This window comes from Lactuca sativa, chromosome 1 (genome assembly GCF_002870075.4).
Source record: "Lactuca sativa cultivar Salinas chromosome 1, Lsat_Salinas_v11, whole genome shotgun sequence".
Lineage (NCBI taxonomy): Eukaryota > Viridiplantae > Streptophyta > Magnoliopsida > Asterales > Asteraceae > Lactuca > Lactuca sativa.
Genome location: NC_056623.2, coordinates 92,372,069 through 92,386,460, shown reverse-complemented (window position 1 = coordinate 92,386,460; position 14,392 = coordinate 92,372,069). Strand labels below are relative to the sequence as shown.

The 14,392-nt window shown below is 34.8% G+C and overlaps 1 protein-coding gene across 1 annotated transcript; it reads left to right on the top strand.

Moving 5' to 3' along the window:
- The first annotated feature begins 6,894 nt into the window (after positions 1 to 6,894).
- LOC122196074 (uncharacterized) lies at positions 6,895 to 7,390 on the top strand. The gene is made up of 2 exons (XM_042898396.2): positions 6,895 to 7,139; positions 7,241 to 7,390. The coding sequence occupies exons 1-2, from the start codon at positions 6,912 to 6,914 to the stop codon at positions 7,322 to 7,324; spliced, it is 312 nt and encodes a 103-aa protein (XP_042754330.1). The 5' UTR covers positions 6,895 to 6,911; the 3' UTR covers positions 7,325 to 7,390.
- The last annotated feature ends 7,002 nt before the right edge of the window (positions 7,391 to 14,392 follow it).

Here is a 14,392-nt window from a genome sequence, read left to right as displayed (position 1 = left end):
GGACAACTTCACCCCACTTTTAATCCTGTCTCTCTCCCTCTTCCTTTGTTCCCAAAGTTTTATATGGTCTCTGTCCCCATTAACTTTTGACGGTGATTTGCCCTTCCAAAGAAGGGACGCTATGAAGACGACATTGTAACTCGGCTTGATGTCGCTAGGATTGCAGATTACCGAGGGAGACAAAACTCTAGTTATCCAAGTGACGACGACTTCACATCAATTAGGGTTGTCTATAGGTGATGACAACTTTTAGATCAGAGTTTGGTGGTGGAAGAGATGATGGGGGCTGAAGACGATAATCTTAATCGGAGCTGGGTCTGCAATGGTGGTCGTCAAAAACCCTAGCATCGTCATCTTCATCGATATATCTATATTTTAGTTGGATCTGTGATGCGGAGAATGGAGTTTAATTAAGAAGGTAGAGGTCCGATGAAAAGGACGGAGGTCCAATGGGTTTCCTTAATCAGTCTCTCTTATTTCCCGACGAGTAGTCGCTTTCGTTGAAGCCAGTGGTCCGACCGGTTTTCTCCACTATCGACAAACAAATGTTGGAAGTGGGTGGCGGTTGAGTAGGGATGTCTCCGATGGTAGACTAGCAATGAGTGATGGTCCGACGACAATGGTGGTCCGACGATGGCGGTGGTTCCGATGATAATGGAGGTCCGGCTACTGATGGTATTTCGATAGAGAGAAACAAAGATGAAGTTACTAATAATGAGAAAGTGGGTGGGTGGGTTAGTAATAGGTAGGGGTGGGGTTGATTCTTCTTTTATTTATTTAGAAAATTGGTAAACTAAATAAAAAGAGGGCAAAATCATCGTTATAAAAAATTTAAAAGCAAAATGGACCAAACTCTACAATAAAATAAAAACTTTGAACCTCTGGTGCTACTCCAAACATTTTTGGACTAAAGTCACAATTTTCGGCTAACCATAGTAATTGTTGGTACCTTTTTGGCTTTTAGTGATCAAGCTTACGAAAACCATCAATTTGAGATCAAATAGTCTTATAAAAGTGTATATTTCACACTACCTTAATCTTATAAGATTGTATCCAAATCCTTTTTTGTACTTTTATAAATTCATATAGCCAAAAATATTTAATGACACTAAAATACATTTGATATTATATTCATTAAAGTTTGGAAGAACCAAAAAGACAAGTTTTCTTGCTTAAAGCTAATGTCACCATTATGTTGTAATCAAGACTCCCATGTGATTAAGACCAAAGGTAATGTTCTTATTCTCATAGTTTTGTGGGCTTTGGACCACAACAAGGAATATGAAATAGTGATTGACAAGGAAGAAACACCATGAAACTATCAATCCCAATGCATCAAGACTTTTGCAGTTTCAAAATGATTGAATAAAAGTTTCGACTTTCGACTGATTGTTCAAGATGACTAATTGCCGGTATCAAATTTTAATGTAGTGTGTAACCAGTCTTATTAAATACGTTACTTTATCTAAATATTAACATCTACTAGTAAAAAAGCAAGTTAATCTCTTTTTTTTTAGATATAAATATAGAAAAAGAAAAGTAAAAAGAAGCATGGAAAAACGTGGGGTCATGTTTATGCTTACAACATGGACAACAAGCACCATGTGCAACCTCCAAAACTCTTTATATATAAATAGTAAAATGATAAAAAAGCAAACCATACAATTACATGAACTTGGACACTTTACGAATCTCCACATGTGGTGTTCATCTCACTTGGGAGAAAAATGGATAAAGAATAGTCAACATATCTAGATAGCTTAAAAATGAATGCAAAAAAGAAAGTTATCTCAACCATCATTTTTATAAGCTTTAGTCCCTAACTACAAAATAACCTAATTTGGGGAGTGTATTGATGTGTTGAACATCTAATGATTATGACTTCAATTTCACATGCGTACAAGTTAAAACGAGTTGCATTTACATGCCAATACTTTTTTTCCTTGCTTTTTTAAATTCATATGCACTTGATATATTTTAAAAACCTAAGAAAACAATTATTAGATTAATTGTTTAATACCAATATGACAAAATTTAACCAAAAGCGGCATGTTGTGGATATCTTTCAAAAACGTTTCAGATATGCCCTTGTAGTTTCCAAAAACTGCATGATTGACCGGTCTAGACGTTAAATCTAACTTTTAAGTTGTTATTTTTTTTTAAACAACCAATATGCCATTTGATCAAATTTAAACAAATATATATAATAAACTTCAGGGACTATTTTTATAATTTACTTAGAACTTTTGAATTACTCTTTTGTTCCAATTTGGTTTCTTCATGAAGTTCTGATTTGGATTCAGATTTCATATAAGTTTTTGATTTCCCCCGACATGTTCAAATTTGGATCTCCACACATCTCCTCTTAGTGTGCCACCCATCACTACCGATTTAGCTCTAGAATTTGTCTCTACATTTTGATGATCTTTTAGAGTGTTCTCTTCTCTTTGATATTTTTTAGATGATAAAGCTTCTAATCAAGACGAACTAAAAAAAAAAAAAAAAAAGAAGCTCCAGTCGCTCGTTCCGTTAGCTAAAGATACTACTAAGTATGTATTTGATAAAAAAAATCAATAGCAACAATTTCGGGAAGGAAATTGCATGTAAGTTTATATATATATATATATATATATATATATATATATATATATATATATATATATATATATATATATATATATATATATATATATATAAATATATATAAATTAATCTAGAAAATGGATTACATGTTTATTTGTATAAAATCCAATTTTTATATATGTTTTCCAAATTTAATAGACATGGATGGATTGAATCATTATGTAAAGTGAATGATACTCTTGGGTATGATTTAGGAATGAGATGATGAATTCAATGAATGATTTTTTCTAAAAGATATCCTCAAGATGCTCATTTTCAAAAAGCACAAGGACTATTTCTCAAATTTCTTCCAACAACATTTAATTCTTTTTATAGCTATGATCACTTACCCCTCGTGGAATTATGGGGAGGTTCTAGAAAAGATTGTCATCAAATTTACAGTGCTCTTTGCCAAACTCGGAAAGCAGAGACCTCATCGGATGTGAGGTGGCACAATTCTATTGGTCGGTTAAAGCATTTCAATGAATGGTGAGCACGATGCATGCGTGGAATTGTGTCGGGAAGTTCCATTTTTATCACCAAGTAGATCTGACTTTAATACCGATTTTGACTTTCAATAACAAAATATTACTTAAAGCCAACAATATATAAACCATTATCATTCCCATGAATCTTTACTTGAACTTTCTCTCTAATGGCGACTCATCTGTTTCTCAAAACGAAAACCAACCTCCAGACGGAATCTTCCCCTCCATTTAATCAAGAAATGACAAAAGCAATGCATGTTTCCAGCAATTCCACCATCTGGGACGCCGTTAATGGTGGTGCAGGTGGCGGAGGTGGTGGTGGTGCAACTACTTCTTTTCTTCCTGTAAATTTTCTTGAAACGTCCTCACAAGATTCAAGATTGGTGAACCTAACCCTAGTTATGAATAAAACCGAACCAGAAACCGATCGGGCACTCGGTGAAGAATTCATGAACCATGGTTCGAAGGGTTTAGGTGACTACCGGCTCGGTGGCTCGAAGGCTCAACCGGGGATACGAAATGACAGTCCTACCCCTTGGAGGATGAAAAGTTGTGCAAAAAAGAAGTTTAGAGGGGTAAGACAACGACATTGGGGAAAATGGGTGGCAGAAATCCGATTACCAAGAAACCGGATGCGGGTTTGGCTTGGGACATTTACAACAGCTGAAGAAGCTGCGTTTGCATATGATACAGCTGCGTATATTTTACGTGGCGATTTTGCAAATTTAAATTTCCCGAATTTAAAGAACCAATTAAGGGCGAATTCGGCCAATGGTAACACTGCAGCCCTTCTACAAGCCAAGTTACAAGGGATGTCAATGGCGGGTGATGGTGTAGCGCCACCAGTGCCGGAGTTGGGTTCGCCGGAAAAAGATAGGGCGGAAGGTGGATCTGAGGTCGTTTTTGATAAGAACAAGAAAGTGTTAGAATCTATATCATCCGATGTTGTTGATGGGGTTCAGCTTAGCAAGATGCCTTCTTTAGACATGGATATGATATGGGATTCGCTTCTTGATTTGGATTCTTGATTAACATAAGTTGAAACACAATGAATGCGGCCGGATCTGGTTACTCGGATCCCGAGCTCGTGCTACGTTAGAAGTCAGATGTCATAGTTTACGCATAACATCACATGATGTAACCGATTATATAATGTTTCTTTTGCATTGATACCATCATACTCTAGTCAATAAGATAAAAATTGGATTTTTATGTCTCACTAAATCACATGAAATCAAATGAGACATTGATTATGAGGCATGGATTCGCTCCCTATCTCCCACATCGTTAACATTTGTTATTTCGGTTTATCTATAAATTTTCTATGTTGAGTGTAAAGTTTATTTATTAATATCTGGCATCATGTTTGTGGAAACATGATTATAATTTAACTTGAGAATTTAGCTACAAGGAATCTTGTAAATCTTTTGTTCTATTTTCTTGTCCCGCCTTCTTCTTATAGACATAACCTTTTTGTGTTATTTAAGGAAAATTTCGTATATGCCCTTGTTAAAAAACTAAATATCATATATGTCCGACCTAAATTTTAAATACCGTATTTGTCGTTCTTAATGTTTCGTAATATCATATAATACCTAAATCTATTTTTTTGATCATTTTTATTAATCTATAATTCAATTTCATAATCTTAAAGCATTATAATTCAAAAAACTTTAAATGGACAATATTGTCCTTGGTACTTACTTCCTCAAATCACATTTTCCGTCATCACAAAATCACGATCGAGCCTGATCCCTTATACTTTCGATTGCAGCTTCGGATTGTTGCTTCCCCGGTGTCGCACACACTCATCACGCATCACAATAATCTCTTTTGGCTGTTGTGATGATCGATTGACAGATAAGAAACTTGAATGGATTATCCCTTTCATGTGGTTTCAACTAAGAGCCTACTCAAAACACATGATACCAACAAAAAAACAACATCAGAGCTTGGAGATCGAGTTTCATTCAGTTAAGCTTTTTCTTTGCATTCAGTTTTTCATTTTATTTTCTTTCTTTAATACTCATTTTCAATTTTCAATCTTATTGTTCCATTCCTTGATGGAATAGAAAAACAGGGGTTTTTTTGGAAGCAACAAATGAACCTACGACTAGCCCATTTCATCTACAAATACCGAAATTGCCCTCAGTTGTGGAATCAAAGAAAATCAACACAAACACGTGTTCGTTACCTGATGCCATCATAATTGTGAACACCCAAATGTTGATACACAAATGATAATTTCAAGACAAACCACATACAAAAAAATCATTGCAATCGAGAAAGAATGAGTACAAGTATTTTACAGATCACTACTAGAAAACAGACCTTTAATGACGCGCTTTTTACGACACACACTGATTAATGATACGCAAAAGGACGTGCCTTTAAAATAGTGTTATCTCTCCAAAAAATTTAAGAATTTACGTCACGCATTATTGCGTGCCCTTAATTTAGTGTCTCAAGAAAAAAAAACACGGAGGGCACTTTATCTTAAACGCACGTCGTCTTTACCTGTCGCTTTATAATTTTAACGAAACGCGCTTTTAGTAGACAAGGGGGAAACGAAATCCCCAGAATTTTGAAAACCCGCCTCGTTTTTTTCTATCTTCTATCTATCTTTCATCCTTGCAATCCACTCTCCCCTCTCTGATACTCTCTCCTCTAGATCTCCCTTCATTCTCTACCTCTCGTCTCTCTGGAAACCCTAAGCCATCGCCACCTCCCTTCTCTCTAGCACGTGCTAGGGTTTTATTTTCTTTCAAGCTTCTGCTTCTCTCGTTTTCTCTCAACCCAGTATGTGCGAGGGTTCGGAATAACTGAGCGAATTCAAACAATCAATCTTCCATTTCAACTTCTTTCAACTCTGGATCGGGTATTTTTTCAGATTCCTTTTCCGGTTTTGTTCACTTTCGAAATTGGAATGGGACCCGTTCTTTTCTACTTCAATACTCTCGATCTCAACCGACTTTTCTTCTTCCACTTCGTCATCTTCTACTTCTTCTAACAATGGTGGTTCCTGCTCAGGGGTAATCTCGGCAATATGCATTTTAAAAACCCCAAATAAGTCAAATTTTTAGGTATAGGGTTCTTTATCTTGAAGCACAAGGCCATCTGCAATCGATTCAGCTAATCTGAGCTCACAAGTACATGTTACAGTCAACAAATCGCCATCATCATCTTTGTATTTTATCAAAACAGACTTCGATTCTAACACTCTTTCGTTCCCCCCTCCTTCGATTCAAAGGTGCTTTGTTTATTACAGAGTGGTAGTAGAGGTGATGGTGCTGCTGATAGCCCTAACCAATAGTCATCTTCAAAGGTAAAACTTCATCTTCTGTTATTTTCTGCTTCACATGTCTAGTAAACATTTTAACCTCACATGATGACAAGTCTTGAATTCAAGGTATAAGTTGTATGGAAGGAAAACTGAAGTATATGAGGGAAACCTCAAGACTTTCTTTATTAAGTGAAAAAGGAACAAGTCTGTAAGTCTGTAAGCTCTGTGTTTTGAATTGATTTTGTGCAGATTGTCTTGAGGTTGTAATGAGTTTTTTTAATCTTACCGAACATAAGATGTAAAATTAGAGAATTAGCTTGGTTTCAAGACTAAACTCTTAGTTGAAAATATTAACCTATATGTATGTCACAAGCTTCATGTTTATATAAGAAGTTATATATTCCATTGATATTATTTGGTAATTGTTGTAGATTATATCAGAGAACAGAGAAAGGATTCCAAATAACCAGCTCCATGTGATATATATCAAGAGAGAAAAGCTCCAAGTATCAATATCAATGTTTGAAACTGAGTTTGTTCTTTATCAGTGGCCTATTATGGAAAAAGTTGAAATGTGTAGTTATATGGGAATTCCTGATTCCAGATGTGTGTATATAGCTTATATTGTAGATGTAGTGTATCTTTGGGTGAGGCGAACAAGTGGGGAAGATGATGATAACCAGTGGCAGATTGTTGGTGATGACTTCATTGTTAGAAAAGGTCTAGCAACAAGCTCTATTGTTCAGGTAATGTGTTAATTTGAAAAAGCTTCTATAAAATAGTTTGCTTGTATCTTCAAGTCCCTATTGCTTATAATATTTTGTATATGCATGATTATGATGAACAGATAGTGAGAGAAGGTGAAGAACCAGAGCAACTATGGAAGCATCTTCACTGTTTCTCATTCCAGAACACAGGAGAGAAACATTAGAAGCATTCGAGGCAGTTTCTGCTTTGTGATGCAGTGATGTATGAGAATGAAAATGTTGGTTTAATTTTTTTTTTCCATTATGTGGGTGTGAATTTATGTACAGTTTCTAGTAAAAAAAAAGAAAAGAAACTGGAATCATGATTGATAACCAAATGCCACTCATGTAATCTATACTTTTGATTTTATGACAAGGTGTGGATCATTTGTTTGTTTATCATAGCATTTTACATTTAATCCCATTTTCTAAACTACAAATTACAAAACTTAATAACTTCTGTTTTGCTTGATTGTGGGCGTGCTCAATGATTGAATCAAGTTTACACTGATTCCCTTCTACGTGATACTCACATAAAATGGAATACCTACTGATGTTTGGATATCCTGTTTTTAAAATGGACACGATACATGCAAGAAAGTTTGGAAGGTAACCCTGCTGCTGCCACATTGAAAAATGTTTCAAGGGGTTTTGCTGCTCTTACAGTCCCCCTCACTGCAAGTTTCCCAAAGGATAGTTCACTACTATTTCTCTTTTTTTAATTACTAAACTACCCCTCCCTCAAATTCAAATACCATTTTCACTTTCATGCAGGCCCTCTTCCGTTATTGGATCACCTCCAACTTGTTCTCCCTACTATATGGATTAAGTAAGTTGATAGAAGTTATTAATTTGTATCCTTTTATTATTATTATTATTATTATTATTATTATTATTATTATTATTATTATTATTATTATTATTATTATTATTCTGAATTATAAGCTTTTGTTTATGTTAATGCAGGCTGGCACATGAATTGCTGAACTTATAGCTCTGGAGATATCAAATCAGGTTAGAATGAATATATATCTACACATTTTTAATAAAAACGAAAGAAAAATTAAGAATTATGATGGATGTTTTATATAATTATGCAGACAAATCGCATCTAGATTTACTTCAGCATTTCAAGAAACCCTGGACCCATGATCATGAACCTGTTAATGACTTCTTGGATGCAGTCAAGGTCTGAATTTTCTCTTTGGTAATTACATATTATAAATAGTATAAGCATGATAACAAAATATTACTAAAGTAACTATTTAACTTTTCTTAATGAATCGCTTTAGGAGGTTGTAAACATTCGAGTATGTTTTTAAGATGAATCAATAAGTCCTAAAAGTAGCTGTTGTTAAACGATGGATTGAAATGGCATCCTCTAAAGAAATTACAGAAGCCAGAGATGTACCTAGTCCCGTGGGGACCGCATTGAGTATGGCAGTTGCTTTAAAGAAAGACCATGAAGCTAGTAAGTTTGTCTTTATTCAGCTTGTTATATCATAATCCATATGCATCGTTTAAAACCATACAACAAGAAATTTTTTAATTTTTTTCCACATTTCATTCAAGCATAAGCTTTTACAGGATTGGGTTATCCTTTAGATTAATATGCAAGTATGTAACCGTTTTCATGTTGAGGATAATTTGGTCATTTCATCTCTTAAGATTAGCTTACATGGTAAAAACCATTTTTAGGTTCACCAGGAGTGGGGTTCATGCCGCATATCCATGATGTTAAAGCTGGAGAGGTGCAATCATGATCCTTCTATATTTCTGAAAAGGTTTATCCATAATTTTTTATTTACCAAAATTCAAATTTTTTTTATATAAATGCAGGATGTGTTGGGAAAATTAATGTGGTTTTCTCAGAATAGCAATCGAGCTGTTGTGCTTTTTATATAGCAAATGTTAACCTTGGTCTTTGTGTTTTTTGTTCATAGATTACAAACACCAATTTCTTTCAAACAACAGAAGATCTAGAGTTTAATTGGGTGATTGAAGGTGATGGATGTAAACTTGATTCTGGAACTCTCAGTCTACCAACATTAGAGTTTAATTGGGTGATTGAAGGTGATTTTGGTTCTTCAAATGAGACTCAAGATATCATATTTTGGCATGGCTAGAAGCTTTGGAGGAAACGAGACTCAAGCAAAAGTAAACACACAAAGAGTTGTTGGCACATAGTAAGCTAGATGATCAATTGTATATAAATGAGTTCATTTTTTTTTATAACATTTACTCACTTTTGAAATAATTATTTGTATTTGACATATTAGTGAAATGAATTATCTTTGTTATTTATGGTATTTTATTTTGTATTATGAGATTTTTAATGTATTATTTAATTTGAAAATTAGTAAATCTATAAATAATATTTTTTAAAACATTTAAAATTATGATACGCAAAAATGTGTGTCATCTTGATTTATGACATGACCTTTCTTGACAGGGGCTTTCTTGATACGCATTGCGTGTCAATAACACGTGCGTCATAAGGTTACGACACGCGAATGCGTGTCGTCTTCCTTTATGACAGGGCCTTTCTTGATACGCATTGCGTGTCGCAAACACGCGTCGTAATTGAGCGTCGTAAATGTGCGTCGTCTATAGACGATGCGCAAAAGCGCGTCGTCTATAGACGATGCACAAAAGCGCGTCGTCTCTCTTTATGACAGGGCTTTCCTTGACGCGCACTTGCGCGTCGTCTGAGCCTTTTACGATGAGCAATGAGCGTCGTAAAAGGCTGTTTTTCTAGTAGTGGATATTTGAAGGAGAACTAAGGAGTACAAGTATTTTACAAACATGTGAACACCCAATATTCTAAACATCTTCAGATAGTGAATCTTCTTCATTCATAACTTCATGCGCTGAAAATATTGTAGTTAGCATGATCAACAACAACGAAATCAGCAACAACGAAATTAGAGATGGAAAATAGGAATATGGTTCAATCAATCACCTGATGCTAGCGTGATGCATACGTGTGCGACAACAGAGCCGAATATGGAGGTTGCGATTGGAAGGAATGATCAACAGGGGCAAAAATGTGAGATAACGTGAGATAGGGAAGCAGCGATGGTAAGTTTCTCGTGAACATGTGTTGTTTTGGAAATTAGAAATAAGGGATGTAACATCCGGATTTCCAGGTATCATAATTTAAGTATTTACTTTTGAGTTAAGAAGAGGGACTCGACGAGTTGATGCCTAAACTCGTCGAGTAAGGTCGCGACTGATGACTCAGATTAATGAATGGACTCGACGAGTCCGCGTTGTTGGCAAAAACCCTAAATCTTTGGGCCTGAACCCTATTTAAAGGCACTTATGGCCTTCAATTGCGGTTACCTTTCCAGAAGAGAGAACCTTAGCGAGCTTGAGTGTGTAGAGTGAGGGAAAGATCTATCTTGAGCTATTTGGTGTGATTTTGCAAGTGAGGAGAAGAGTTCTGCGACATCCCCATTTTCACGGCTAGAAAAGACCGATTTTGTTTATGTTTTACAAAAATCAGAGTATCTCTTTCAATAAAAACGTTGCGGAATTTGTACCCAGAAAAACATGATAATTTCATTATCAAAGCATTTCCAAAGAAATCTATTTTTATTCCTTTTAAAACATTTGGGATGTCATCGTCAATACAGAAACATAAGCATAAACAGAACTTACATTCATTTACACTAGTTATCTATATCTCCTTAATATCTTAGTGTAATGTAACTTCACATCGTCACCTGTGATACGAGTAAACTAAGTGGGTCAGGTTGGGAAACCTGTTGAGTACATAGGGTTTTCAAACCACAATAATATAATTATTATGTTTAATCATCAAACAATTAACCCAATTACCCATCCCCATTATCTTCTACATTCCTAAGTACCTTCCCTAAGGATTCATCCTAAGGGTCGTCTCCTACATCATATTTACCTCTCATCTCCTTACATCGCATTTCCTTATATGTTTGTTCCTAAGGACTCTCCCTAAGGATCATCGCCTACATCGCATGGACAATATTGATTCAGGGATTACTCCCATGATACGTGCCCAACAAGAGTTAGGGTATCATTGCATGAATACGTAGTTACAACATTGCTTGAACTCGTAATTCATAGTAAGGGGTCAGAGTATCATAGCATGAATACGTAGTTACAACATCGCCTGAACTCGTAATTCATCACCTACATGTTATGATCCTACTGGTGTTTCCATGGGGTTGTCTATAATAGTACATGGTTGCCATCTATACTCTGGTAGATGACTACATCTCCAAATTGTCGGACAAAGTTATAGTATCTTTCATCCTACATCACCGATTCATCATCACCTATCTATCCTCACCTAATTATCATCACATATCTCTCATCATTTTATTTCATCACACATCAACTATTTCATCTACCCATGTTTTATCCCAACATATTTGTAGATATAAAATAAATATATAGATTAAATCATTTAAAACATGTATAAAATCATTCATCCAGCATAGACATCAAGTATCCAGATAATATGCACACATGACACGTAATTTATATAAAAGACTTCATATCTATGTGTAAGATGATAGTAACTATGTACTCACTTGTTAAAGTCATGATTCCAAACTCAGACAGCGCTGCACTTCTTAACAATATAATTTCCTTCGACGAAACCTAGTATTATTACCATTAGATTTTAGTCTAATATTTACCGTGACTAATTATTAGTCTTAGCATTATTATTATTATTATTATTATTATTATTATTATTATTATTATTATTATTATTATTATTAAAAGCATTTAAATAATATTTTCCAACCACTATGTACAGACAGAGGCCAAAAATAAAACACCGGAGGGCAGGACCATTTTGGCATATAGCACTTCTAAAATCCAACAACCCTATGCGGCCCTTTAAACCAGATTCCCCGTACCGCAAGTGGTTAAAAAGATATTATAACGACACTTATATAACTCATAATAATAGCCCAAATAATTATTATAAGGTCCTAATAACATTACTATATTTTAAATAAAGTTGTATTAGAAATAGTTGTAAGGGTTGTTTTTGTTGTAATTAGTCGAAGTATACTTTGTACTCTTCGCATGATTTGTAATCTATTTTACTAGGGCGCTTTTATACGAAGCTTAAGTGGTTATGCCTTACTATATTTTTTGACGCTTTATGTATCCTATAAATAGGATCATTTAATAGAGTTAGAAAGAACTTTTACAGTCTTGTCTATTATACTCTGTAAACTCAAAGTGTAATAAAGCTGAAGCGAAATCTTATTTACAACCTGTGTTCAATATCTCATATTTTCTTCAATATTAACTCTGATTAATATCTTACTTGATTCATTGATTCATCAATTGGTATCAGAGCATGAATCATCTTTGTAATCTGATTTTCAATTGTTCAAAAAGTTTTTGAATCAACTTTTTGGTTCAAAAGTTTCCGTGCTTTTTGAAATTGAGAAATTCTCTTAGATCTAAGATTGTGATTCGATTCTGCATTTGGATTGTTGAATCGAGTGATCTACTGGATTTTGTGAAGCGTTTCAGATAATTGTTTTCAAATTCTCGTTGTTATTTCAAAAATCTATAAAAATTTCATCTATTCATCAATGGTGAATTTCAATCTCAATTCAATGACTTCATTTTCTCATCTGCTTGGATCATCAACTAAAATTTCAATGTTAATTCCTGAATATTATGATCAGTGGGCTGATCGTATGCATGATTATTTGAATCGGCTTGATGAAGAGTTGTGGAATTGCATCAATGGAACAGTTCAACCTCCATTGAATGTTCAAAAATTAGGTTCATCTGGAACTACTTCTGCTGTTGAAAATTAACAAACAAGACTGAAGAACAATGAAAAACGATGCATGAGAGAGTTGAGAGGTGCTTTGCCACCTGTTGTTTACAACTACATTCGTGGTTGTAAAACTGCTAAGGAGATTTGGAATACTCTCAAAGAAAAGTATCAAGGAAGTGAGAAGACAAAGATCAATTCCGTTAAGCAGTGATTGGTTGAATTGAAGGAGTTCAGACAGAAGGAAACTGAAACAATTAAAGTCTACAACGATCGTCTGAATGAGTTGATCTACAAGTGCAATCGCTATGGAATTACAAGGTCCTTAATGGAGTATAATCTTACTTTTGTTATGGGACTAAGGAAGGAATGGAGAAGTGTAAGTATGATGATCAAAAATCAGCAGAGCTTCGACAGTTCATCTTTGAATGATGTTTACAATCAGCTATAGACACATGAAAGTGAAGTTTCTGAAATAGCTGAAGAATCGAAGTAGAGTTTAGGAGGACCACTGGCTTTAGTCTCAAAAGTGTTTGAGGTAGAATCTGCTGAAAAGGAGAATTCTGATTAAGAAGGTTTTCTGTTAAATTCGGATGATGAAGTTGTAGCTTTTTACTTGAATAATCGAGTTAAAATGTTTTTCAAAAAGCCTTTTAATCCCAAGGGAAAGCAGAGTGAGGTAAAAGGAAATTTTACGAAGTCTGGAGGAGAAGAGAAAAAGAAATTTGAAAAGTCTGAGAAGAATGATGATAAGATGAAAGAGTTCAAGGCAGAAAAGAAATTGAAAGGGGATTCTGGCATATACTATCATTATTGCAATGGTGCGAATCACTTTGCAGTTGATTGTATGCTTCGAAAGAAAGAAGAAAAGAAGAATAGAGTTAAGGACGGAGCATATTATGTTGAAAAACTAGGGGAAGTTCGTGAGAAGGCCAAGGGATTGTCTCTTGTGGCAAGAAGAGAGAGTGAAGACGAAGAAAGTGGCACTTATCAGATCTGGTCATCCAAGTCTGATGATGAGGAGATGAGGCATCCTACTCATGGTGCCATGTTTGCAAGCTTTGAGGATGAAGAAGAAGAGGAGATTTCTGGACGTTGCTTTGTTACGAAGTCAAGTGACAAATATCCTATGACAACTAAGGTACGTTCTATACTCGAATCTTTTAATATTCCTTTACATGCATATGATTTTGAAATAATTGCTTTTGATGATACTGTTGCTTACTCTGATGCTATTGTCGTGTCTGCTAGTAACGAAGCAAAGAAACTTAATAATCAATTGCTTGAGACTCAAAAGTTGATGGACACGAAATGTAGCAAGGTAGAGTATCTAGAGTTACAATTACGAAATATCAATAATGATAGAGAGAATCTAGACAAAGATGTAAGGATGTTGTTGGCACAACGTAACATATATTGTAACTATGCAAAACGTTTGTATGCCAAATTAACTGCTTTA